The sequence below is a fragment of the Cucumis melo genome, chromosome 3 (genome assembly GCF_025177605.1).
Source record: "Cucumis melo cultivar AY chromosome 3, USDA_Cmelo_AY_1.0, whole genome shotgun sequence".
NCBI classification, from domain to species: Eukaryota; Viridiplantae; Streptophyta; class Magnoliopsida; order Cucurbitales; family Cucurbitaceae; genus Cucumis; species Cucumis melo.
Genome location: NC_066859.1, coordinates 3,265,591 through 3,291,161, shown reverse-complemented (window position 1 = coordinate 3,291,161; position 25,571 = coordinate 3,265,591). Strand labels below are relative to the sequence as shown.

General features: G+C 31.5%; 3 protein-coding genes and 1 non-coding gene across 5 annotated transcripts; 2 read left to right on the top strand and 2 right to left on the bottom strand.

The window, feature by feature from the left end:
* Window positions 1-1,917: 1,917 nt before the first annotated feature.
* TRNAK-CUU (transfer RNA lysine (anticodon CUU)) lies at window positions 1,918-1,990 on the bottom strand. The gene has a single exon. It is a non-coding gene; the product is annotated as a tRNA-Lys (tRNA).
* A 94-nt stretch (window positions 1,991-2,084) lies between these two features.
* LOC103485557 (eukaryotic translation initiation factor 3 subunit F) lies at window positions 2,085-5,249 on the top strand. The gene is made up of 6 exons (XM_008443217.3): window positions 2,085-2,432; window positions 2,886-2,965; window positions 3,495-3,724; window positions 4,181-4,302; window positions 4,439-4,552; window positions 4,980-5,249. The coding sequence occupies exons 1-6, from the start codon at window positions 2,211-2,213 to the stop codon at window positions 5,067-5,069; spliced, it is 858 nt and encodes a 285-aa protein (XP_008441439.1). The 5' UTR covers window positions 2,085-2,210; the 3' UTR covers window positions 5,070-5,249.
* Window positions 5,250-16,881: 11,632 nt separating this feature from the next.
* On the top strand, window positions 16,882-18,228 carry LOC103485558 (WUSCHEL-related homeobox 5). The gene is made up of 2 exons (XM_008443218.3): window positions 16,882-17,594; window positions 17,804-18,228. Exons 1-2 carry the CDS (start codon window positions 17,246-17,248, stop codon window positions 18,040-18,042), a joined length of 588 nt encoding a protein of 195 aa, XP_008441440.2. The 5' UTR covers window positions 16,882-17,245; the 3' UTR covers window positions 18,043-18,228.
* Window positions 18,229-18,858: 630 nt separating this feature from the next.
* On the bottom strand, window positions 18,859-20,489 carry LOC103485559 (uncharacterized). 2 transcript variants are annotated; one of them, XM_017043952.2, is made up of 2 exons: window positions 20,194-20,489; window positions 18,859-19,790 (listed from the first exon to the last, which is right to left on the bottom strand). In XM_017043952.2, the coding sequence occupies exon 2, from the start codon at window positions 19,739-19,741 to the stop codon at window positions 19,145-19,147; it is 597 nt and encodes a 198-aa protein (XP_016899441.1). In that variant the 5' UTR covers window positions 19,742-19,790; window positions 20,194-20,489; the 3' UTR covers window positions 18,859-19,144. The 2 variants fall into 2 exon arrangements, with proteins under 2 accessions (XP_016899441.1, XP_008441441.1); XM_008443219.3 differs by having other exon boundaries at window positions 18,859-19,928; window positions 20,194-20,453.
* Between the last annotated feature and the right edge of the window lie 5,082 nt (window positions 20,490-25,571).

Below are 25,571 nucleotides of genomic sequence, written 5' to 3'. Positions count from 1 at the left end.
TGTTACACAGATCTCTCCCTCTTCTTCAGACAAAGAAGTGAGAAATTGAGAGAAAAAATGGGAACTTGGAAAAACCACCTACGTTCCCTATTAATTTAATAACCAATTATTATTAAAATAATATTAATTAATTAATTAATTAATATTTAATTAATATTTCATTTAAATCATATTTAAATGAATATCACTCACATAACCTATAGTTTTAATGTATATCATATACACTTTAAATTTTAACCTATAGTTTTGATATGAATCTCATTCACATTAAATTAATATTTGAACTCATTCAAATATTTTATTCTCTCATAAGCTAATTTTGAGTCATATCCAAAATTAAATTTATATAATAAAGTTTAATTAAAATATAAACTTTATATTATAATGTATTACCATACATTATACTAATTCCTAAAGTAAATTTGAACATTTCAAATTACAACCAATACAACTAAATCTCATTACTCTTTATGAGCTAGAAAGGATGCCTAATGGACCTACAGACTAGAAGCTACAACGATATGAGATTAATTGGCTAAACTCATTAACCACATTATGATATATTTGTTAACTGTGTGTACACTCCACTAAAGACTCGCAGCTGAACTCTTCTCACTGTAGATATATTTATGTGTCCACGGATATAGACCAATACCAATAAGTTAGTCCTTCACAAGTGTTCATAACACTAGCTGGGTCAAATTACTGTTTTCCCCTTGGGTTACTTCTAGTCCTTAAATACCAATGCTCCTCTAATGAACAACCTGTTTAATGTCCAACCACTAAACAGAATCCTTTCTCATGCCATAGAGAGGGTAAGACCTTCAAGTCCTGGATACACCATTTAAAGGAGCGCTTATCTATTTACCATAAAGTCAAGAAGGAGTGAATTCCATCTTGTGTGATTATGTTCCCAGCTCCCCACCCGGTTTTGTCCTCAAAATGATAAATATATTGAGTTGACAATCTGACCACTCTCACCCGTACAAATCAAAAGACAATCCCTCGCGAATAGGAGTTCATAATATACTCATAATTAAGACTAAGTTATCCATGTCATTCTAATGAAATAGAAACCCAACTAGTTAATGGAGTTACATCTTGTGGTTACTATTTCGTGGTCGGGTCTTATGCAAACTCATTACATACGATACCCTCACTCGCATGTCGCTTACTTGAACATGTTGAATAAATGCATTTATATTAGATACAAAGTAAGTCGTATCCATAGTGTTACCAGGATAAGTTACCTAGCCTTAACCCTATACTATAGACCCTTTAAGCTGATCTTGAACATTGTTTTCTGTATGTCTCTACATACTGTTCAAGACTCATCAAACAACTCAAGATGTTAGTTTATTGGATTTAGGTTATTAAGATAAAACTAATAATATAATTAATAACACTTCTTGAAATTATAATAATATAACACTTTATTAATAACTACCAATGAATTATATTTACTATATACGAGTTTTAAGACATAAAACCCAATATAAGAGTGTATGGACTGTTAAAGATGATGTGCTATTCTTGTTGGATATTGTAGGAGGTATTTAGTGGATTATTTGTGAAAGAATAAGGAGGTACTTATGGGAAGACTGCTGGAGGTTAGGGAGGATCTTCGAAAATTAGGAAGTAGGGATCAACAAAAAAACGAAAGGGAAAGCTTAAAGCTTAAAAAAGAAAAGAAATAAAGAAAAATGATTTAGACCAGCATACTAAAATGGCAATGTAATCTGAGGCTAATGTATCAATTGAGAACTTTGTAGTCATAATGATTAATCCCAAACAAATTAGTTTTCAAGAAATCAACCCCAAATAAAATGACTTAAATATTGAAGAGTTTAAATGGTCTAAAATTATTGTTACTGTTTTTTATTTTTGGAAAAGAGACGAAAGAGGAAAAATAAAAAACGCCCACCGTGGGGCTCGAACCCACGACCACAAGGTTAAGAGCCTTGCGCTCTACCGACTGAGCTAGACGGGCTTGATGTTCAAAAATTCAATAATATGAAAAATAGCATATAGTTTAATGAAATGGGCAATTGGGATAGGCCCAATATATTAGATATGGCGACCCAATTGTTAGGCGTGTCTTCTTCCAAAAATTGGAGGCAAAACACAAACCCTAGCATCCGCTTCTGCTCCTTTATCGTTTCTCTCGGCGATCAATTTTCACGGAGCTAGGTTTAATCAAGCTTCAAGCAATGGCAACGACCGAGACCACAGTTTTGCAATTTTCACAGTCTTCTAACACTTTATCTGCCAAGGTTCATCCTTTGGTTATCTTCAACATTTGTGATTGCTATGTCAGGCGCCCCGACCAGGCCGATCGAGTCATTGGTACTCTTCTTGGCTCGGTTTTACCTGATGGAACTGTTGATATTCGTAACTCTTATGCTGTTCCCCATAATGAGTTCTCGGATCAGGTAATCTTCCTTACTCTCCATTCTACTTATCTCTAGTGTTTCCTTCATCTAATTGTTTCGGCAGTCTCTTGTTCTTGGCGTTCTTATTCGCTTTTTAGTCGTAATTGAAGCCCTAGATTCTATCATTTTCATTGACGATTGGTTTCTTACTCTCTTCTGTTGAAGAAATTAGGGTTCCCTGCCTTCTTTCTCTTCTTTATTTCAATTTTGTTTCTTCGATCATGTTTGTACTTTGTCTAAATTTCTTAACGATTTATGCAATTGTACTTATTCGAGGGAATGTGAACATTTAAAAATTCGGTTGTTGTACATTATTTGTTTCATTGAATTTGAATGATATATTAAGTTCGACTTGCTAGTGATAGTTATCATTTGTTCTACAAACTTGCAATAAATTCTTAGTTCACAATTCCACTCTTTCATACCTAATTTTCGTTCTTTTCATCTTAACAGGTTGCGCTGGATATTGACTATCATCACAATATGTTAAGTTCACACCAAAAAGTTAATCCGAAGGAAGTTATTGTTGGATGGTAAAGCCAATCCTTCTTTTACTTTGTTAATCAGCTAAAGTTCATTTTTAGGATAAGAAGTTGGATATCATTAGGATAAAAGAGGACCAAAAATTGCAGAGTTACAAAAATGACTAATTACCAGAGCCCAACAAGAGAAAAAACAATATCATCCAACAAATGAACGGGCGTTGAATTCTCCTCAGCTTTATCAACTACAGTTAAAGTGCTTTTTCTCATTTCCAAAGCCTGTTTTTGGAGCTACTGTTTGTTGCTGCTTTGGGTTTGGCCATTGGCCTCTAGTTTTCTTAGCTTCCCAAATGAATTTTTTTTCTCACTAGGAAGAAGTTGGCTGGTAACTTTTGTTTTGTTATTTTTTTTTATGCTAATATAAAGATCATAAAGTCCTATATTGTTTAGTTTCATCTCATGTATATTACACCTGGTTGCTACATAGTCCATCCAATGTTCTTGTGATTTTAAGTACTCTTCGAAGGCTTATGTGATGGACATATTTTTATAGTGTCTTATACATGATGAATACTGACAGGTATTCAACTGGTACGGGAGTAACGGGTGGCAGTGCATTGATACACGAATTTTATTCAAGAGAAGTTGCAAACCCTATTCACCTTACTGTTGATACTGGGTTTAAGAATGGTGAAGGGACGATAAAAGCATATATCTCTGTCAATTTGTCCCTGGGAGATAGACAGCTTGCTGCTCAGTTTCAAGAAATTCCTTTGGATCTTCGAATGGTCGAAGCTGAGAGACTTGGATGTAAGGATTTAATTAGCTTATGTTTTACTTTCATTCTTGAATTATTAAAGCTGCAATCTTATCTCATAGATACTTATTCACACCCCTTTTTCATCGACATTTATACCTACTCAAAGTTTTAGGTGAGTTGATATAACATTGTCTCATTGAGCAGCTGAATGAAATGGTCTTAAACTGTTTATCCCCGGCTTATGGGAAAATAGCATTATCTTAGTATGAATCAACTTTTAACATTTCTATTTTTGTAGCTTTGCTGGTGGAACTTAGCATGGGAAATTCTTTCCTTAATCTATATTGTAGTTGTTAATGTATAGCAACAGATACACATCATTATTGTTTTTGTGAACTTAGCTTGTGTTTGTTTCTTAAGCCTATCCAATCCATTTCAAAACTCTTCTCAAGTCGGTTTTAAATATTCCTGCAAAGCTCCAATACTAATGCAATTTTTGATGGCAGTTGATATTCTGAAGACAACTTCTGTTGATAAACTGCCAAATGATTTGGAAGGAATGGAAGCTTCAATGGAGAGATTGCTTGCCTTAATTGACGACATTTACAAATATGTTGATAACGTTGTGGTGAGTTGTATGGGTCTCCAATTGACTATTGGCTTCTGGGGTTCTCCTATGAAAAATGAAATGTTTCTTACTAGCATCTGGGTCTCCACTTTTGTTATGAATTGTCCTTTGTTTGCTTATGCTATTACTCTCTCAGGAAGGGCACGTTGAGGCTGACAACACGATAGGGAGATTTCTAGCTGACACTGTAGCATCTCTTCCAAAACTGTCGCCAGCTGCTTTTGATAAGCTGATGAACGACAACGTGCAGGTTAGCTTATTTTATCATAACTTATATATTATGATGCTATAAGTAGAGCTGAAGAGGCTGTGATGTTAATTAAATATCAACACCTGTTTTATAACCATCTAAGCTAATAAACATTCCTTACCCTAATTGATTTCTTTGTTAGGCCATCTATATTTAGGAGTATTTTAAAAATCCAAGTTCAACTTTTGAAAACCAAAGCAACCTGTGTTTTAAAAAAACATGGTTTTGTTTTTGGCTGTTTATGAGGAAACAATCCCGTTTTTTCAAAAGCTAGAAACTACGGACTCAACAGTTACCTTACAGGCGTAAACTATTTGGGCTTGGTCCTGGATTATGGTTTAGACGAAAATCTAAGGAAATATGAACTCTAAAATGAAAACCATCCGACAGTTTGATTAATTTATCCCTTATTTTCACCCTTTCATAGGACCATTTGCTGTTGCTGTATTTGTCGAGTATAACCCGGACACAGTTGAGCTTGGCTGAAAAGTTGAATACCGCAGCTCAGATCCTGTAACTTCAACGAGCATAGTCGAAATTTTCGTGTTATTTATTTGGTGATTGACCAAAATCTAAGAATATTTGGTTACTTTGATTGAGCTTACTGTCAAGATTCTTGTTATACTGCCTGCTTTTGTGGAATATGTTGTCTAGTTTTTACTTTACTACCATTATTAACATCAACAATTTTCCCCCATACTCCGTATTATGTTTGCCACAAACCTTTCTCATCTTTTACTTTCTAGTACAGTTCATCGTTTAAGGCAACAATTTGATTTACTTTCAATTTTCTACCTTATGAACCTCGTCCTATCGGGAATAGAAACAAAGCAATAAGGAATAAAGATATCTTTTCGAAAGTTTATATGTAATGATGCGTGTATATATATATTCAAGGTTAAAAAAATCGTGGGGATATATCTTCAAATGAATGTATCCATTATCTTTTTTCTCGAAAAATTGAGAAAGCTCCAAAGTATCATTGACATCTTTTCATTGGTATTATCTGGATGAGTTCCAACAAAGGTTGATATATGGAGAAATTTGGGCGGAATTTTGTGGATATATTGTTCATAAATCGTGAATATTTTAGGTATAATTTGTGGATATTTTGTGACTCTTCCACTTTTTTAGCTAATCAATTTTTCCATCTCAAATTACCAATCAAATCTTTTAGGGAATCAACATATTCCAAATTATTCTCTCAATTTTTAATCCAAGATTTACCTTCATTAAATTGATTTTTTCTAAAATAAAATATATTTAGTTTTTTTTTCTTTTAAAAATATAATAAATCAGTAGTAAAACATTTAACAATTTTAAAAACGAAAAAACCCAAAAGCGCACAATAGAAAATACAGAAAATGATCCTATGGCTGTGAGTAATCTTCTTTTAAACCATCGTATATTATAATTCTTTTTAATGATGGGAAAAAGACTTCAATTCTAAATGATCGTGTTGATGGTAAGCAATCATTTAAATCATATCTACGTGATCGTGTAGTTCTATGATGGGAAAAAGACACCAAATCTAAACGATCGTGTTAACTATGGTAAGAGATCATTTAGATCATATCCACACGACCGTGTAGTTCTTTTTAAACAATGAGAAAGGCTTCAAATCTAAATGATTATATTGACTATGCTAAATGATCGTGTTAACTATGGTAAGCAATCATTTAGATCATATCAACATGATCGCGTAGTTTTTTTTTTTATATACAATGGGAAGAGTTTCAAATTTTAATGATCATGTTTACAATGGTAAACGATCGTTTAGATCATGTCAAAATGATATTTAGATGATCTTCAAGGAATCTTGATAATCCCTTATAATTTGCCACATTGGAAATGCATGAAAGAACTTATTAATGTCATTATACCTGGTTCAAGATCTTCTAGTAAGGAAATTGATGTTCTACCCCTGTTAATTGAGAAATTGACACAGTTATGGACTATTGATGTTCGTACTTATGATTCTCTTATCGGTCAGTTCTTTCAATTATATGTAACCTTGTTGTGAACCATTAATGACTTTTATGCATATGATAACTTATCTAAGTGGAGTACAAAAGGTTATTGGGCATGTCCCATATGCATGAAGAATAAATCGTCATTCGGGATAAGAGGGAAAATAACCACATTTGGCATAGAAGTAAGTAAGTAACATGATGGAAAGGTAGAGCCTAGGCCTCCTCTAGTTGCAATGAATGGAGATGATATCTTACAACAATTAGATTCGTTGAGTTTGCCACTTATTAGTAAATATCCATTGAAGCAAGATAAGAAAAGAAAGCAAGCTCTTAATTGGACTAAAAAAAGTATATTTTTCGAACTTCCTTACTGGTCCAGACTACTATTACGTCATAAATTGGATGTAATGCATATTGAGAAAAACGTTTGTGACAACTTGGTTGGTACATTGTTGAATATTGAAGCAAAAATGAAAGATATCACAAATGCTCGATTGGACCCACAAGATTTGAAAATAAGAAAGGATTCACACTTATGAGAAGTTAGTAACAGATTTGTAAAGCCACATGCAACGTACACATTGACTAATAGTGAGCGAATTGCATTTTGCAAGTTTCTAAAATCAGTTAAATTTCCTGATGGATTCGTTTATAATATTTTACGATGTGTAAATGACAAAGATGGGAAAATACGAGGTCCTAAAACATACGACTGTCACGTTTTGTTACATTGAATTCTCCCTACTGGTGTTCGAGCATATCTACCAAAAACTGTTTCTACCTATGTTACTAAATTGTGTGGATTTTTTGGTGACTTGCGCACATAAACGATATGTATAAGTGATTTGAATCAATTGCAATAAGATATCATAGTCATACTTTGTAAATTGGAGAGAATATTTCCACTTGCCTTGTTCGACGTAATGATACACCTTGTCGTTTACGTACCATATAAAACCAAAGTTGTTGGTTAGATTAGTTACAATTGAATGTATCCTACTGAAAGAAGTTTTCAAACGTTAAAATAATTTGTCACGATCAAAGCACATCTTGAAGGGTCTATTGCAAAAGCTTATGTGATGAATGAATCATGGACTTTTTTGTTCGTGATATCTAAGTGAAATTGAAACTCGATTCACTAGAGATGAACGAAATGATTATAGCATTCCCGATGATGAAATTGATACTTGGTGCATTTGAAGTGTTTAGGCAGGCAGTATGACCATTAAGGGCGTCTACTTTATGAACCCTATCACCAGAAGAAAAACGGCTCGCACATTGGTACATCCTCAACAATTGGGAAGACGGACTATCGCATGTACGCATTTCAAACTTTATATTTCACTCACTATTTTAAGTCTTCGTTGTTGTCTTTACACAACCACAATTATAAACTTTAGGAAACACTTGAGGTTAATATGTCATCAAGCTCAAAACGCTTTTGACTTGTATAGAAGATATCAACAAGCATTTCCTGAGTGGTTTAGAGCTCAAGTATATATCATACATGAATTTGAGAATCAATATATCTTATTTGAGGATTTATATTCATGTATATCAATTTCAGGTTCTAAAAATGTATGAGAGAGAAAACGTTGCTGAAGATTTCTTCTCACGTGTGATGAGACCTTCATTTGAGGTTCGCTTTTATAGTGGATGCATTGCTAATGTTGGTACTAAACGTGATACTAAACCTTCATTTAGACCTTTTCGATACTTTTTTTGTCCCTTCTTTTTTGCATAATTTGATTTTCTTATCAAAACTTGATACTTCAGGTTATTACTTTAAATTTGTGAATGAGTGTTTTAGTTTAATCAAACAAAACATTTTTATTGGCTCTCATATTTCTTGTGATGACTTATATAAATTAAAGCTTGATAAGTTTTTTGCTGAGAGTTTGTTTACCCTATATCATAATGTTGGTAACTAAATGTGATAAAACTAATGAATCATCAGCTTACTTGTGGCATAAACGTTTGGGTCAAATATCCAAAGAAAGTATTAAAAAATTGATAAAGAATGAAATTCTTCCAGATTTAGATTTTACGTACATACCTTGGAATTTATGTAGATTGTATTAAAGGAAAACAAATAAAACACACAGTTAATAAAAAAGCCACAAGAAGCTCACAACTTCTTGAAATCATACAATATTTATGGGCCTTTTGATGTTCCATCTTTTGGTGGAGAAAAATATTTTATCACCTTTATTGATGATTTATCACATTATGGATATATCTATTTGTTACATGAAAAATCTCAAGCAATAGATGCCTTAAAGGTGTTTATAAATGAAGTTGAAAGAAAATTAGGTAGAAAGGTGAAAATCTTACGATCTGATAGAGGTGGTGAGTATTATGGAAAATATGATGAGAATGGACAGTGTCCCGATCCATTCGCTATATTCCTAGAAAGCCATGACATATGTTCTCACTACACAATGCCTGGAGCACCGCAACAAAATGTTGTTGCAGAAAGAGGTAATCGTATATTAATGAATATGGTTAGAAGCATGTTAGTTAATTCATCTTTACTTGTGTCCTTATGAATGTATGCATTAAGAACTGCTCAATATTTATAAAACAAGGTTCCTAGTAAGTCAGTTCCAAATACACCTTTTCAACTGTGGATAGGAAGAAACCTTAGTTTAAGACACCTACATGTTTGGGTTATCAAGTGGAAGTCAAGTGGAAGTAAGAATTTATAATCAACACGAAAAGAAACTAGATTCAAGACAACTAGTAGTTTATTCATTGGTCATCCAAAAAATTTAAGAGCGTATAGATTTTATTGTCCTAACCACAGTAAGAGAATAATTGAAACTAGAAATGTAAGGTTTATTGAGAATGGTGTAATGAGTGGGAGTTTGGAACCACGTAAAGTGGAAATTCAAGAAATTAGGGTGGAAATTCCTTCATCTGTAACTTCTTTTCAAGTTGTTGTTCCTGTAGTTGTTGACTCTGTTTACAATCCACAAGAAGAATAAATTAATGGTCAAACACCACCTATTGTTGTTATAACAAATGAACCTGTAACTGAGGGACCACAAGAAATAGAGTTAAAAAGATCTGTAAGACCAAGAAAATTAGCTATTTCTGATGACTATGTGGTTTATTCGCATGAGTCAGAATTTGACTTAAGTACTAATAATGATTCGGTTTTGTTTTCACTACCCGTTAAAGAAGATAACTCTGCTAAATGGTTAGATGCCATGAAAGAAAAGTTAATATCTATGAATGATAATGAAGTCTGGGAACTTGCAGAATTGCCTAAAGGAAGGTAAAGAGTTGAGTGTAAATGGGTCTTTAAGACCAAACGTAACTCAAATGGAAATATCGAACAATACAAGATTAGACTTGTTGCCAAAATGTATACTCAGAAAGATGACATTGACTACAAAATACCTTTTCTCGTCTCGAAAAAGGACTCATTAAGAATTATTATGGGTTTAGTAGCTCATTATGATTTAGAGCTTCATCAAATGGATGTGAAAACTACCTTTCTAAATGGGAGATTAGATGAAGTGTACATGGATTAACCAGAAGGTTTATGGTTGAAGGAAATGAACATATGATGTGTAAACTAAAGAGGTTAATATATGGACTTAAACTAGCTTCTAGACAATTGTATCTTAAGTGAATCGATATGGGTTTTGCAGATTATGGGTTTACACCTATAATGATTAATATATACATAAATGAATTATATAAATCAAACAGGACATCGTCTTTGATAAAGACATTTATTGTTGTACCGTTATTGATTATCTTTATTATAGATCATGTTAATAGAAAAACTATTTCGGTGATACATGGAAGAGAGTATGTTAATACAAAGATGTATGACTGCCATGATTCTTTAGTAGTTTATTTGACTTTACATGATATGTTATAAAGTTTAATTTTGCGCATTATGTCTATAAATATATATGGTAAATAATGTTAATGGGCCAAGTGGGAAAATGTTAGATTTATTTTAAATATAATATTATTATTAATGTGGCCAATGTGCATTATATGTCATTTTATCTCTTTTGGGTATATTATTTTATTAGACCCATTAGTTAAAAAGATAATGTCCTAATTAAACACCATGATGAGTGATGTCTATAAATAGAACCTTAGGGATTGGTACTCTTCACTGGCTCATTAAGTAGTTCATTCTTCTCCATCAAAGAAATCTAAATAAGTTCTAAAGAAAGATCAAGAGAGAGAAACAAAATTCCTCGAGAAGATCATTTATGAATCAAGATATGTTATTCTTTATCTAAACTTTATTTGTAAAATCATCTAATTAAGTTCAAGGTATGTTTTATACAATGTTAGAGTTTTATTATGTAATCACGAAACTAAAGTTTACAATAGATTTGATGTTGAACTCAGTTTTATGGATTATTATGGAATGGTAAGTTGATCGTGAAGGTAAGTCTGATTATTCTTAGTGAAAAAGTTTTGGTTTTTGGCATCCATATTTTTGGTTTATTTGAAGTTTAAATATGCATTTTTCTTTCATGTGATTGTAGGTGTAGACGTGTTTGAAGATGAGAGATGATGTATTTTTCTTTTTTATGTATTTGTTTCAACAAACATTATTGTAGGAGTTTTTTTTTAAAATTTTTTTAAATTTTTTTATTTTATGAAAGGTGTTCTAATTTTGTAAATTAAACTTTGGTATTTCAATGTAGTTATTAATTTTGTGTTTGTTTTGTTTGAAAATTTAATTTAATTTCAATCGAACCGGAACTCAAAAAAGTACCACAAGTTAAAAATAAAATGAAGATAATAATTAAACAAAATAAAAAAAACATCATCTCCCGACGCAGAAAAGCGTCAGGAGTTATTACTCACGTCCAATGCTTCTAGTAGGCGTCAGGATAGATGATATCCCAACGCCTTCGAACCAACATTAGGATTAAAGACATTCTTGACACCATACTTAAGCGCATCGGGAGTTCTTTACTCCTAACACGCTTCATCTGAACGTCGAGAGTTATGAATTCTTGACGCCGCTTCATGTATGCGTTGGGAAATACTCAAACGACGCGTTTCTCCTAACTCATATCTTGACGGGCCTTAAGCATAGAGAGATCTATTCCTAATGTATTTTGATATATTTCTCGACGATTTGATGCATCGGGAGAGCTACAATTTATTTCATTATAATTTTATGTAATAAGATGTTTTAAATTATATTATATACGTGTAAAGAAGGAGAGGTATCTTAGTGGCGTATTTGAAAATTCCACAAACGTGTTAATATAGTATACAACTATAGTTATTTGTTCGACTAATGTAGAATCAAGTAGAAACATGTTATCTTTCATGTAAAAACAATGAGTACACTTTTTAGGGTTATAATTATCCATTTATGAAATTTCAAATCACTTACACTGTCATAAACCGGTGATGTTGACATTATTGCCTAATTATTGTCATAATGGTGAAGATATTTGGTTCTGGGGAACTCTCATATATGCTTTCAAATTTTAGAGTGAAATTACCCACATCGGGTGTTAAGACAATTCAAATTGTCACCAACAATCAAAACAACCACAAATTGACTCAAGACCTAACCACATCCAAGAGGTCGAGTATAGTAGATGGTACACTGATTAAATTACGAAAAGATATATCACACCTAACACTTATTATTATTATATAATATGGTAATCAAGAACCTTATTATATAACTTTTAAAATTATATTATATGAATATTGTATTATACATATTAATATTTTTCTTCATAGAGAATAACTTTGTTCAAGATATGTAACAACGTAACATAAAATTCATCATAATTTTACCAAAATAAGTTTCAATACGTAACTAAAGTGTAATAAACGTAAAATATATTGTTCAACAGAATCATAGACTTAATATTGCTTACACTAATAGAAGACATGCTCATAATAACAAACAAAAGAAAAAAAATATATTTCAAGAACCTCACGTAGTTAATGATTTGATTCTATCTTTCTCTTGAACACTAGCAGTTTAAGCGGACAAAACACCAAATTTTGGTTAGCGCACAATGAATTTTTGTCTTTATAACCAAAAAAGCAATTGATGATACATTTTGTAAAAATGTCTCGACCTCAACATACGTTAGAGCATTGTGTGACACATGCTTATTTATTTATTTATTTAAGTGTGATGATAGTTTTAACTTTCTTTAACTACTATTACATGGTTTATTTTCTTATAAACAACAAAAAGGCAACATTATGTACCTATACACCATTTTATTCTTTTAACTAAATTATTAAAATACTTTTTTTCCTCAACTATATCATATATTTGTCAATTATTATATTTGTTTTAAGAACTACATTATTATTATAATTGAAATTAACCCTAAAAAGTTTGTGGGAAGACAAATGACATGTGGAGGTGTATGATTAGTTAGATAAAAAAAAGTAAATAATAATAATAATAATAATAATAATGATTAAGAGAAGAGAATAATGAGGATTATGGGTTTGCTTTTCCTGATTTAATTAAACGTTGTCGTCTTAAAAATCATTAGTGGGTTTATTGCTTTCTTTTTGTCTCCCTAATTTACAATTCCATTTTTCTCAAATTACTTCTCCACTCCCCCACTCAACTAATTCACTTTTTTTTTTTAAAATTTAATTTATTTACAATACTAACATCTCATTTTTTATAATTAATATGATTTGAAAATCTAATATTTTAGTCCAACATATATATATATATCTTAATCATATTTTAGAACTGTACTATAATATTGGCAGTTAGGTCCTCATGAATAATAGTTTAAGGTTCTTAATTTCTTTCTACACACACACATATATATATATGTGGATGTATGTTATAAAAAATCTATTTAGATAAAGGTGAGGTTGATTAATTTCTAAAAGTAGGACTTTAGAAGAAAAACCATCTCCAAATAATATAAAAGTGAAATCATTTTAAATGGATCATGATAGAAAAAGAAGGACAAAAAAGATATCTTGGAAAATAGAAAAATGGAACTAAAATATTATTAGATATAATTACACGATGTAAAAGAATTTATAGATATAACAAAATTTAGTAGAAAGTATCAATTTAATATCACAATATTAAACACCAAGTTATTTATTAAATAATTTTGAATTCTGAATCCGCTGTAAACATAGCTCAATTTGACATACCATTATTGATTTCGAGAATAGATGATCCATAAATTCACGTACAACGTTTGGAGACTTACAACTTGAAATCTAAAAGTGAATTGATGGAAGCGTAAAGAAATTAAAATTAATCATAAACGTTAAACTAGTAATTTAACTAAAATTATTATTATTTACAAAAGCACGACAATAAGTTGTAATCTTTGAAAGAAGAAAAAAAGAAAAAAGAAGAAAGAATAGGGGTTGTAGTGGGGAGTAAAGTATGTTGAGGCGTGCCCTAATTTCCAGCTTAAGCTTTTCTCGAATCTCACTGATTAACATAATCCCCTAATCTTTACTCCCTAATTAATACTGTTTCCACTCCCCTAACTTCATTCTCTTATTTTAACATCCCATCACACAAATCAATTAAAATAACCCACCTATCTCTAAATCTAATTGATTTTGTTGGAATCATAAACCATAATTAAACATGATTTCTTTTATTTAGAGGTTTAAAGTTCGATATCCGATCTCCACCTTGTTAATTGTTATGTCTTTGTTTAAGATCAAAGGTTTTATTCTCATTTGTATTCATATTGTAACTCAAAAGACTATCACAAAGAAAAAAAAAAACACTAACACCCCATTTTCAACAATAATAATGTATCTCCCAAGCACTTTTTCACGGGTCCTTAAATAGTCAATAATGAAACTAAGTAAATAAAGAAACATATACATAAAATAAAAAAAATAGTGTTTATAAACCTAATTTTGAACAATGAAAGATAGTTCAACGGGATGATATAAACTGATGAGTGGATGAAAAAAGAGGTAAAAACATGCCTCCTCGCATGCAACAAATTCACCTTTCCATATTTTACGTGATCTCTTTTTTACTTTTTTTACTGGAATAATAATCTCATATAATAAAATTATTTATTTTATTTTATTAGAAGAAAGATAAATTTGTTTTTGGGGTTTTGTATGGTGTAATGTAGACAAAGAAGATAGGACCATTTTAATGGCACTTTTAGCGATGTATGGATTTGGAAATTCATTTTCTGTTCATTCTTTTTGTTGCTTTTCAAAAACATAAATCCAATCCTGGAAGACTGTGAATGCTTTTTTTCTTTCTTTTTTTCTTAAAAACTATTTATATATAGTTTTCAAATTTTCATCATTCTAAGTTTAACTAAAAATAAAATTAACAAACAATATAAATTTTGTTATTTTGATGTACTCTCTGTGTATGTTGTTCTTGTAATGTGTGAGTTTGTGATCAGTATTCGTTTACAATTATTTATGATTCTTTCAAGTACAAATAAATTAATTTCATTTTCTTATGGTTTAAAAAGTAATATATTTTATATATATAGTATTCAAAAAGAAAATAGACAAAATCAAAATGGTTGTAATACATTTTTTAATTAAAAAAAAAATTACAATGCTAGCTTTTGAATCACATGTTAGAATATGAAGGTGTGTAAAATAATGAATACAATAATAGATTTTCATGTGCAACTTGTTCTAAATATAGTTAGACTAAGAAGACAAAATTAAACAAATTAATGTGTAGAATCAAATAATTAATTATGATAGAAGTGCTCAAATTTTGTAATAAATTAGCTCAAAATAATGACAAGACCTTGAAGACAAAGGTATGTTCATTGAAATTGAGCTTTGTAGAACAAAGAGTCATTTGAGTTAAGACAAGAGGCTTATGACAAAGTAAAATCCAAACTAAATATTAATAATTAATATCCTCTTTTTCTTAACATTGGTGGCCTTTTATTTTCCAAAAAAAAAAAAGAAAAAAAAAAGAAAGAAAAAAAAAGAATTAACATTGGTGGCTTTTGTTGTCTCTATGCTTATGTTCCCACTGATCTCTTTTTTCTCATTAATTTAAAATCCCACACCCAAATTTTCATACATCCTTTTGGCCAAACCTTCTACTTTTGGTCAACTTAGTATCTTTGTCAGTCTCTTTTTAATCACAAACCTCCAACAAACATTCAGACAATCCTCTTATTAACTTTGACTTTTCATCACACACTCCCTCAATTCTCTCCTCATATTCATTTTGTAATAATACCCACCATTTAAATGGAGAACTATTTGTAAAGATCACCCAAAACTTCACATTTGTAGTAGGGGTTCTCATAGATTTTGAAAATAATGAATTAATATAACCCTTTAATTACCATCTGTCAGAGTGTGTTATTTATGCACTATTCATGTGAGTTTAGAGAAGTAAGTGCAAGAAGGAACGCAAGCGCAAGAGAATGTGAGAGGAATTGAATGCAAGCACAATGAAGGGAAGGAAGAAAACCCTAGTAGTGAAGGCATGGATAAACTTAATTTCATATTAAATAAAACAAACGAGAGTTTAGTATATATAATTAAACATGCTCTTAGTGCATTTTGACAATGGTAGAGGGATAAAATTTAATTATTTTTAAAATTTAAGGTAAAGGACGTTACAAACTGCAAAATGAACGCCACAAAAACATAAAATTTCATTTAAATCTTTCCTTGAATTATAACTGAACTATGTGAATTAGAATCAACATTGGTTTAGAGTTCAAAGTTACATCACACCTAGGTAGCTACTAGGCATGAAGAGAGTAATTAAATAATGAGGAATTGGTGTTTTTATAATATGTGGAATAGTTTTAGGACAAGAGTAAGTGCATGCCTTACTGAAAAACACCAAAGCTAATAAAAAAATGCATTCAAATACGTGAAAAATAGGAGTTTGATCCATGAGACTCAAAATCCCAATTAAATTAATATTAAGTGACAATCAATGAAACTTGCATCTTTGTCTGCTCGGTCACCCAAATTTTTCACCGGTGGCAGCTTTTGCGCATGTCTCCTCTCTCCATTTTCCCTAATTTCCATAAACAAATCCAACTATATCACTTCCATCTAATCTTTTTCTTTCCCTAAAATCAAAGCATCCTTATTCATAACACAAACAAACATAAACATCCAATCCAACATCAACCACTAAACTTTCCGAATAAATACATTTTAAAAAAACGTCGATAGACTTCTATTAGGCGATAGATATATCATTGATAGACTTTGAGAGCCGAATCTAAATTTTGCTAAATTTACAAAAACATTTTTCATATTTTGTTTCATACCTACAAGTAATTTAGGCCGAATTGCTATATTGCAACGGCTCCAACCTTTTGGTTACATTTCTATCATGACATTTTTGTTGGCTGCAAGTTAGTAAACAGTGACATGAGAAGAAAGTAAGTAGAGTAGTATATATAGACAATATATATTTTCATAACTATTGTTGTAATGTTATTGGATCTTATATTATATAATTCATATATATTATGGACATAATTGAGAAGAAAGGACCACAGAATTATAAATTACATTCTCCACCTGAACTATATATATATATATATATATATATATATATATATATATATATATGTATATATAAAAGTATTGTTTTAAAGAGGAAGCAGAGTGTACTTTTTCTGACTTGCACAAGGCTTTGTTTCTGAGAAGAGAAGTTTCAGTTTCAGTTTTTCAGGGGGAAGAAAGATCATTGGTGTTGTTGAAGAAGAATAATAATATGGAGGATGGAGTTTGTTCTAGAATATATGTAAAAGGGGGAGGAGGATGCAGCGGAGAGAGCGGTGGTGGAGGTGGAAAAGGGAGTGGGAGTAGCAAATGTGGAAGATGGAATCCAACAGCAGAACAAGTAAAAGTACTGACAGAACTGTTCAGGTCAGGGCTTAGAACTCCGAGTAGTGATCAGATTCAGAAAATCTCTCATCATCTCAGCTTTTACGGCAAGATTGAGAGCAAGAATGTGTTTTACTGGTTTCAGAATCATAAAGCTCGTGAGCGACAGAAGCGTCGCAAACTTTCTCTTCCTCAACAACAACATTTCATTCTTCCACCTTCTTCTAACCTTCAACGTATGTTTGTTTTTCACCTCCTTCTTATACCTCAATTCGTTTGACATCACTTTCTAACTGCTTAAAGACATGGATGATCTAGAAGATATAAGATATCTCCGCTTATAAGCACTTAAAAAAATCATTTCAAAATGACTGACTCTATTATATGAGAAAGCTCTAAGGAGTGTTTTAATTATTTCAATGATTTGGTTTTCGGGTTTGAGCAGATTTTGCAGATCAGTCAACGACGAATAAAGGTATAATGGATCAGTTGGAGCCAGAAAGAATGATGAAAACACTTCAACTTTTTCCATTAAATTCTACCATTGATGAAACACAAGGATTACCAGAGGATAATCAGTATAGAGTAAATGGAAAGCAGTATGAGGATGCAACGGCTTTCACCTACAAAATAGAGACAAAAATGGATCATCCACCATTGGATCTTCGTTTAAGCTTTCTGTAGATCATCAGATTCATCATCAGGAGTAGTGTTCAAAACTTATGGTGATTATCATTGAATTCTAAGGTTATTGTATTGTAGCAAGTTAGGGCTTTAATTAATATAAATTTTATCTTATTCTATGTGTTTTATTTTTGGAGAGGGAGACTTAAAAAAAAAAAACTTCGACATTCTCAAGTGCATGCTCAAGACACGTAGATTTATTGTTAATCAGTGAATGTTGGAAATTGGGAAATTCAAATTGGCCTTTATCACGAGAAACCAATGTGTGGATTCAATGCTTCGGAATTCATAAAATTTTCAAACTATTTTTGTCCAAATATTTGTCACTCCTTGGTTTTGCTTCCTTATTATTCAATTCGATTCCATTTCCTCCCTCCAATATATTATCCTAGTTTATCTTATTGGTTTCCTCAAATATACATACATACACACATACATATAGGTATAATATATTGCAAATAAAACAATGACATTACACGATCTACCTCCTGTTATATAATTTCCACCCTTCTACATGCAAAAGAACCAATATGAATATAACATATTAAACTTTTGTGTCTGTTGAGATGATTTAACAAGAAATTGATAGTAATGTATGAACCAAATTGCAATGGAAAAATTATTAAACATTGAAATCGAACTCATAGGTATAATCTAAATTATATGACAATAATTCTTCGAAAAGAAGAGCCAATAGTCATTTGAGGATAAGAATCTACTGCTCCACACACCTGTACGAAGCATATTATGTTTGGTTGAAAATAACTTCATTCTGTTAGACCGTTACCATGGAAGTAAATGGTTTAGAATGTATGGTTAACAAGGATAATAATAAAATTTCCATTTCCAAGTTTGTATGTGTTTCTACGTCCCTTTTCTATGAGACCTCAAAAAATGAACAATCTTTCAAGAAAAACCACCTAGCTCTAGGTTCGAGTGGCATTTCATCCCATAATCACAACTCATTGGCTGATGCTTCAACATCAGTTGGTTCGAACCTACATTTAGTTTCACATAAGCTTCATCCTAATCATGGTTACATCACCCAGGTTCGAGTCCATAAGGTAACATGGATAATAATAAGCAGCTGCTTTTCAGATGTTTAATCTTCATTGTCATCAGGTTTTACTGATTGCTCAAATGCAGCGTCCATTATAACACCATCCATTATATGAACAAGAACACCCTTCTTCTTTAAATCCACCATTTCAGACCTCACCCCATTAACAACGAGCCTCCCATCTCTGTCCTTGGAAATGTTCAATGTGAATCCAGAAACAGCATCATAAGAAATCTCACTCCCGTAATCTACCAATGTCGAATAAATAGTTCGAGGAACAGCAGAGAAACCTAATATTCTAGAAATCACGGCGTAGGTATCGTCCATCTTCTCAGTACTTGTGAAACTTTCATTCACTCGTAAACTCAATTCACGCTCGAAAGCCTTCTCCGAAGGAATAAAAACAGTAAAAGCAAGATCCTCAGGCAACATTTCGATCATCATTTCTCCAAACTTGCCCAACTTACCATCTTTAAGAACCTTTCTAATCAATGAAACCTTATCCCTAGCTCCAGTCTTAAATCCTACAGTTAGCTCTGGAAGTCTTAGTGTTGTAATGAGTACAATAAGTACACAACAAAGAGATAGAATCATAAAAACGAAGGCAATTGGGTTCTTTAAAATGAAGCTCCTCTTCATCTTCTGTGGTTCATTAAGCTGCTACCATCTTTATTTCCTCTCTTCCACACTATGCATGTTAAAATGCAGGGCAAAAAGGAGGATTAGAGTTTCATCTTCCAAACCAATTTCCTTGAATATGTAATAGTATCTTCACATGAAGCAAAACACTACCCAAATCTTCAATTGATTATATTTATCATGGAACCTGAAAAATTAAAGCCACCGACTCTAAGTATTGCATAAACTAAAATCAATTTCTAGGCTACTTTCTATATATAAACTAGAAGTAAGTAATTGATCTAGGTTGAGATCTTTCTTGTGAATTGCAATTTGTTCAAGCACAGTAAAATTAATTTCAAGAGATGAATTAATGCAGTTTTGTCTCTGTAGCCAGCGGGTACACAGAACCAAACAAGGGAAGTAATTAATAAGAGAATTAAAATTGTAGAAAGAAGACGAAATGAAGTTACCTGAAGCTTAGTTATGGGAAGTATGAAATTCCGATTGGAACGGCCACAGTCTGAAGCGGATTTACTTTCCTCCATCATCAAGAATTAACTGGTCACTGATTACGAGGAGATCCACGAGATCTGAAGCTCCACCAACGAAGTAGAGCTCAAAGACGTCGTAGTTTTGAAGTTTCGAAGCTTCGAATCGCTGCACCACCAACAAGGTCATTTGATGGTCCTACCATTCCCGAACTGGAACCGATGCCCAATTCAATGGCCTCTTAGACAGATCTGTTATGGGCTTTGGGACATTCTCAAATGGCCTTTTAGCCCAATTATCATTTATTTTTGGACTGATTTGAAAGATAGCAAATTCAAATATTTTGGATAAGAAATATTAAGAAATTTTACACAAATATTTTAAAATTTTATTTATTTATTTTCTTAAATAAGATTTCGAGATTTTTATTTACTATTTTATCCTTCACATTAATTATAAATAATATTTATTTTTTAAAAAATATATAATATAATACCATAATTATATTGTACATTGGCTCGAGGTATTTTCTCTACCCTTCTTACCCTAAAAAAATAGGGGCACCTTGCGTCCTTGAACCGATAACCATCTTTCGGCTAACCTAGCCTCCTCCGTCCCTCGGGACCAACAAGGGGTAGTACAGGAATATTCACCTGTTGTCCATCGACTACGCCTTTCGGCCTGATCTTAGGCCCTGACTCACTCTCCGTGGACGAACCTTGCGGAGGAACCCTTAGGTTTTCGGGGCATTGGATTCTCACCAATGTTTGTGTTACTCAAGCCGACATTCTCGCTTCTGCTTCGTCCACAACTGCTTGCGCAGTTGCTTCCCTCTAAGGCGGAATGCTCCCCTACCGATGCATTTTGACATCCCACAGCTTCGGCAGATCGCTTAGCCCCGTTCATCTTCGACGCAAGAGCGCTCGATCAGTGTGATATTACACACTCTTTCAAGGGTGGCTACTTCTAGGCAAACCTCCTGGCTGTCTCTGCACCCCTACCTCCTTTATCACTGAGCAGTCATTTAGGGGCCTTAGTTGGTGATCCGGGCTGTTTCCCTCTCGACGATGAAGCTTATCCCTCATCGTCTCACTGGCCGACCTTGACCCCTGTTATTTTGAGATCATATCTAGTATTCAGAGTTTGCCTTGATTTGGTACCGCGAATATGTATCTTATAACTTACTTATTTAATGTATTAAATAAATAATATTTTTATTTTCATTTAATTATAAGGTATCATTGTTAGAGATCTAATTTAAATATGATATAAAATCGAGTCAATTATGGTAATAATATATTAAAGAATTTCTACAAAATTAATAAATTTCTCTTGATTGAATTTCATCCAGCATTCCACAAAATCAATAATTTTTTATTTAAATAGATCATTATATAATCTTGTATATTTAACATAATATTAGATAACAGTGTATGTGTTTATATGTTACATTATATTTTAATTTTGTAATAAATTTTACAATACATGAAAGTACAAATTTATATCAAAATGTAGGTATCAAGAAAAAAGAAAAAACTGAATGAAGATATAACAAGAAAAGAAGGGGAAAAAAAAAAAAAAGAAGGAAACTAAGAGGGAAAAAAGAAGGAAGTGGGGAGAAAGAAAGAAATAGCGAGAGAAAAACAAATAGAAAATTTATGTTAAATGGAGAAATTTTTTCATAAATATAACAAATTGCCAAAATATTTACGGACCGTATAACAAAACTCACAAAATTAGTCATTTTTTAAATATTTCAGGTTTGTCTTTTTGTCTTTTTTCTCCTCTTTGCTGCAATTTTTTTATCGTCTTTCTTCTTTTCCTCTTCTTTTTTTCTGCTGCGATTTATTTCTATCGTTTTTCTTCTTTTCCTTTTCTTTTTTTACGTTGTATAGATTTGGTCTCAAATCTGATTTGTTTCTATCATCTTTCTTCTGTTTCTTTTTTTTGCTGCAATTTCTTTCCATCATCTTTCTTTTTTTCCTTTTTTTACGTCATTTAGATTAGGATAACCAAATCTAAAAAATTGTATATAAAGAATCTTGAAAAAATTCGTTTAGATTGAAGTAGCCAAATCTAAACGACCATGTAAAAAAAAATAAACGACCGTCTATCAAAAGAATTAAAAAAATCATTTAGCCAAATCTAAACGATCTTGTATCAAAGAATCTTGAAAAAACAAACGATCGTGTAAACAAATCTAAACGATTGTATACCAAAAGAATCTTAAAAAGATTTGTTTAGCCAAATCTAAACGATCATGTACCAAATTTTGAAAAAAAATTGAACGATCGTGTAGCCAAATCTAAACGACAGTGTACCAACGAATCTTGAAAAGAAAGGATCGTTGAAAAAATTGTTTTAGCCAAATCTAAACGATTGTGTACCAAATCTTGAAAAAAAAATTGTTTAGATTTGACCCAAATCTAAACGATCATCTAGCAAAATCTAAACGATCAAATATAAATGATCGTGTAATCAAATTAGACAATAGAATTGAAAAAAATAAATCGTTTGGATAATCTAAACGACCAAATTTAAACAATGGTGTACCAAATATATTACGCACGTTATTAACGGCATGGTTGACAAGACATTTTTGGTATTTTCTATCGTGCGCCTATGAGTTTTTTTCATTTTCAGAATTGTTTTATGCATTGTAAATATTTTGCCGCTTTGTTATATTTTTTAGAAGACCCTTAAACAAAGATACACTTATATTTATTAAATAATAAATTTTTTGTGAGTTAAAATTAAGATAAAATAATAATAATAAGAAGAAGAAAAACGAAAGTTAACGCAACTCTAATGGTGTGTCTGAGGTGAGGTTTTAGGGGAAAAAGATTAGGAAATTGGGCCAAACATGTTTGGCACAAGGATTATGATAAATGAGGATTAGGGTTATCCTAATCCGTAAATAAACCTATTTTATCCTCTCTTTTCCTTTTTTTTATGACCCTACGTTACCCTATCTAACTAACCCAATCCAAATTCTATTATTATTTTTTAAATTACTACAATCATAACTTTTTCTCCAAACATATATTATTATAACACTAGTATCATAATCCCTCCTCCAAACACATAATATCATAACACTACCTTTTATATTCTTTCTCCTAAACACATATTACCATAACACTACCATAATAACATTTCCCCCAAACACATATTATCATAACACTAGGATTATCATAATCGTAGAATTATTATAATTCTTTTCTCTCATAACTCTTTCCTTCCCCCAAACGCATCTTAATAGTTAAGTGTCGCCATCCCCTCTCCTCCTCACACTGTCGCGAGTCATGGATATTTCTCTTTTCCTCATTCACCATCTTCTTCCCATTTTTTTTCTCTCTCTCCTCAGGTCTCTTTTTGCCAAGTCTCACACATGAACAAAGTTGTCGACCACAAGCTTTGCTACCGTGTGGTTGCCGGGGGAATCGGCTAACGGTGTTTAATTAAGGCAGTCAATGAGGTCGTTTTGTAGTTTTCGCGTTAAACCTTTGGTTTCTGCGATTATGGGTTAGCTTCGATTAAATCACCCATAAATATTGGGTTTGGTTTAAATTTTAACTTATTTTGGTTGAGGAGCATCGTTGTGAGGAGTCCTGCCCCGATTGAGTAGAATAGACTAATGCCACAAATATTATACACACATATCCCAAAAATGCTAGATTATAGAGATTTTGTAAATAGTCCCATTTTACCATCTTGAGGGGTAAGTAATAATATTTTGTGTGTTTAGATAAACTCAACACGTGGATTACTAATGCAGGCTATCAAGTGTATTGAGATTCCACACTCATACAGGATTAGTACAAACTAAATGCAAATTTGAATAAAAGCAAACTTGATGAGAATTAGTACACCCAACATAAATTGTATTATGAATAGTAAGATCCTTAAGTAAACATTGAGCCTATGGTTTAGTAACTCATATTAGAAGCACACAACAACATAATGATAATGAGAATTTGTTCCTTTCATAGCTTATAAGACTAGAAGTATCACATGTGGCATTTTTTAAATTGGAGGATATAATATAGAATAATTATCTAATGTGTAATCATTTCATAATTGGTATAACATTTTCAATTGGAGAATAAATACCATCACCATTTATACAAGTATTAGTTGTTTAATTTCTTTTTTACTCAAATTGATATTCAGGATATATTGTATTAATACTAAACTTTGTAAATAGTTTCAACAATTTGATAACTTTTAAAATAATTTTAATTTAATAGAATATTATTCGAACATACTAAATGAAACGAAAAAAAAAAGGGAAAAAAAAAAACAGTAGACTTGAGCAATACTCAAATGTATTCGACTCTATCTATCTCGTTGATCTCACAATCATATAAAAATAACAATAATTTAAATATTTTGAAAAAGATGTAGTAAGAAATTAATATACAACTGAACAAATTATGATTGGATGGCTGCAATGTTCTTTGTCGCGATACCGCACTTAAACATTTTTTTTGTAAGCTGCTGCATGCACAACATCTAAATAAATTGAATACTTAATTGTTAAGTTTTAACACACCGTCGAATGTTCTTTTGTGGAACAATTCTTATTAGTTAATGTATATTTTGAACAAATGCATCCAACTAATCGATTTAAAAAAGGTACTTACCTAATTTCTTAAATAGTTTCATAGATACTCATTTTGACTAATTTTTCAAACAATTTTGTGTTATTGTTCTAATCAAGCTAACGATTTAATGGGTGTACGTGTACTTATTAACATTTTTCAGCTCATTAGCACATGCTTTAATCCATAGATATCACACGAGAGCTAGCCCTTAGAGGCTGCTCTTTTTTTTTTTTTTTTTTTTTTTGAATCAATAATTCTTGTTAACAATTCATTTATTTATTTATTTATTTTTCCATTTAAGGATAAGTAACTAGAAAAAGCATTAATGTATGATCAATGCAGTGGATACTCATAAAACCTTTTATGTTATGTATATATTAAGAGTTTCATGATCCAATCCTCCTTTCTTGTAGTATTTCTAGCCACTTTTTCCATTCCTAACAAAAAGTTGTTAATTGTAATAAGATTTTACTATTGAATCAATAAGATATTTTACAACCATAATTTGCCAATCTTACCTTTACACGGTTACCATTTTGTCACTTAATTTTCAATGTTATTGAATCAGATTTGCGTATTTTGATTAAACTTGGAAGTTAAGTCTCATATCATCAAACCTAATAGGAGTTAAAAGCTCACCTTTTATATTAGCTTTGTCAAGGGGGAGTAAACATGTTCCCAATTCAAAAAAAAAATCTGGATTCGTCCTTGATAAGAAAGAAAAGAAAAACAAAAGAAGAAGGAAGAAAAGG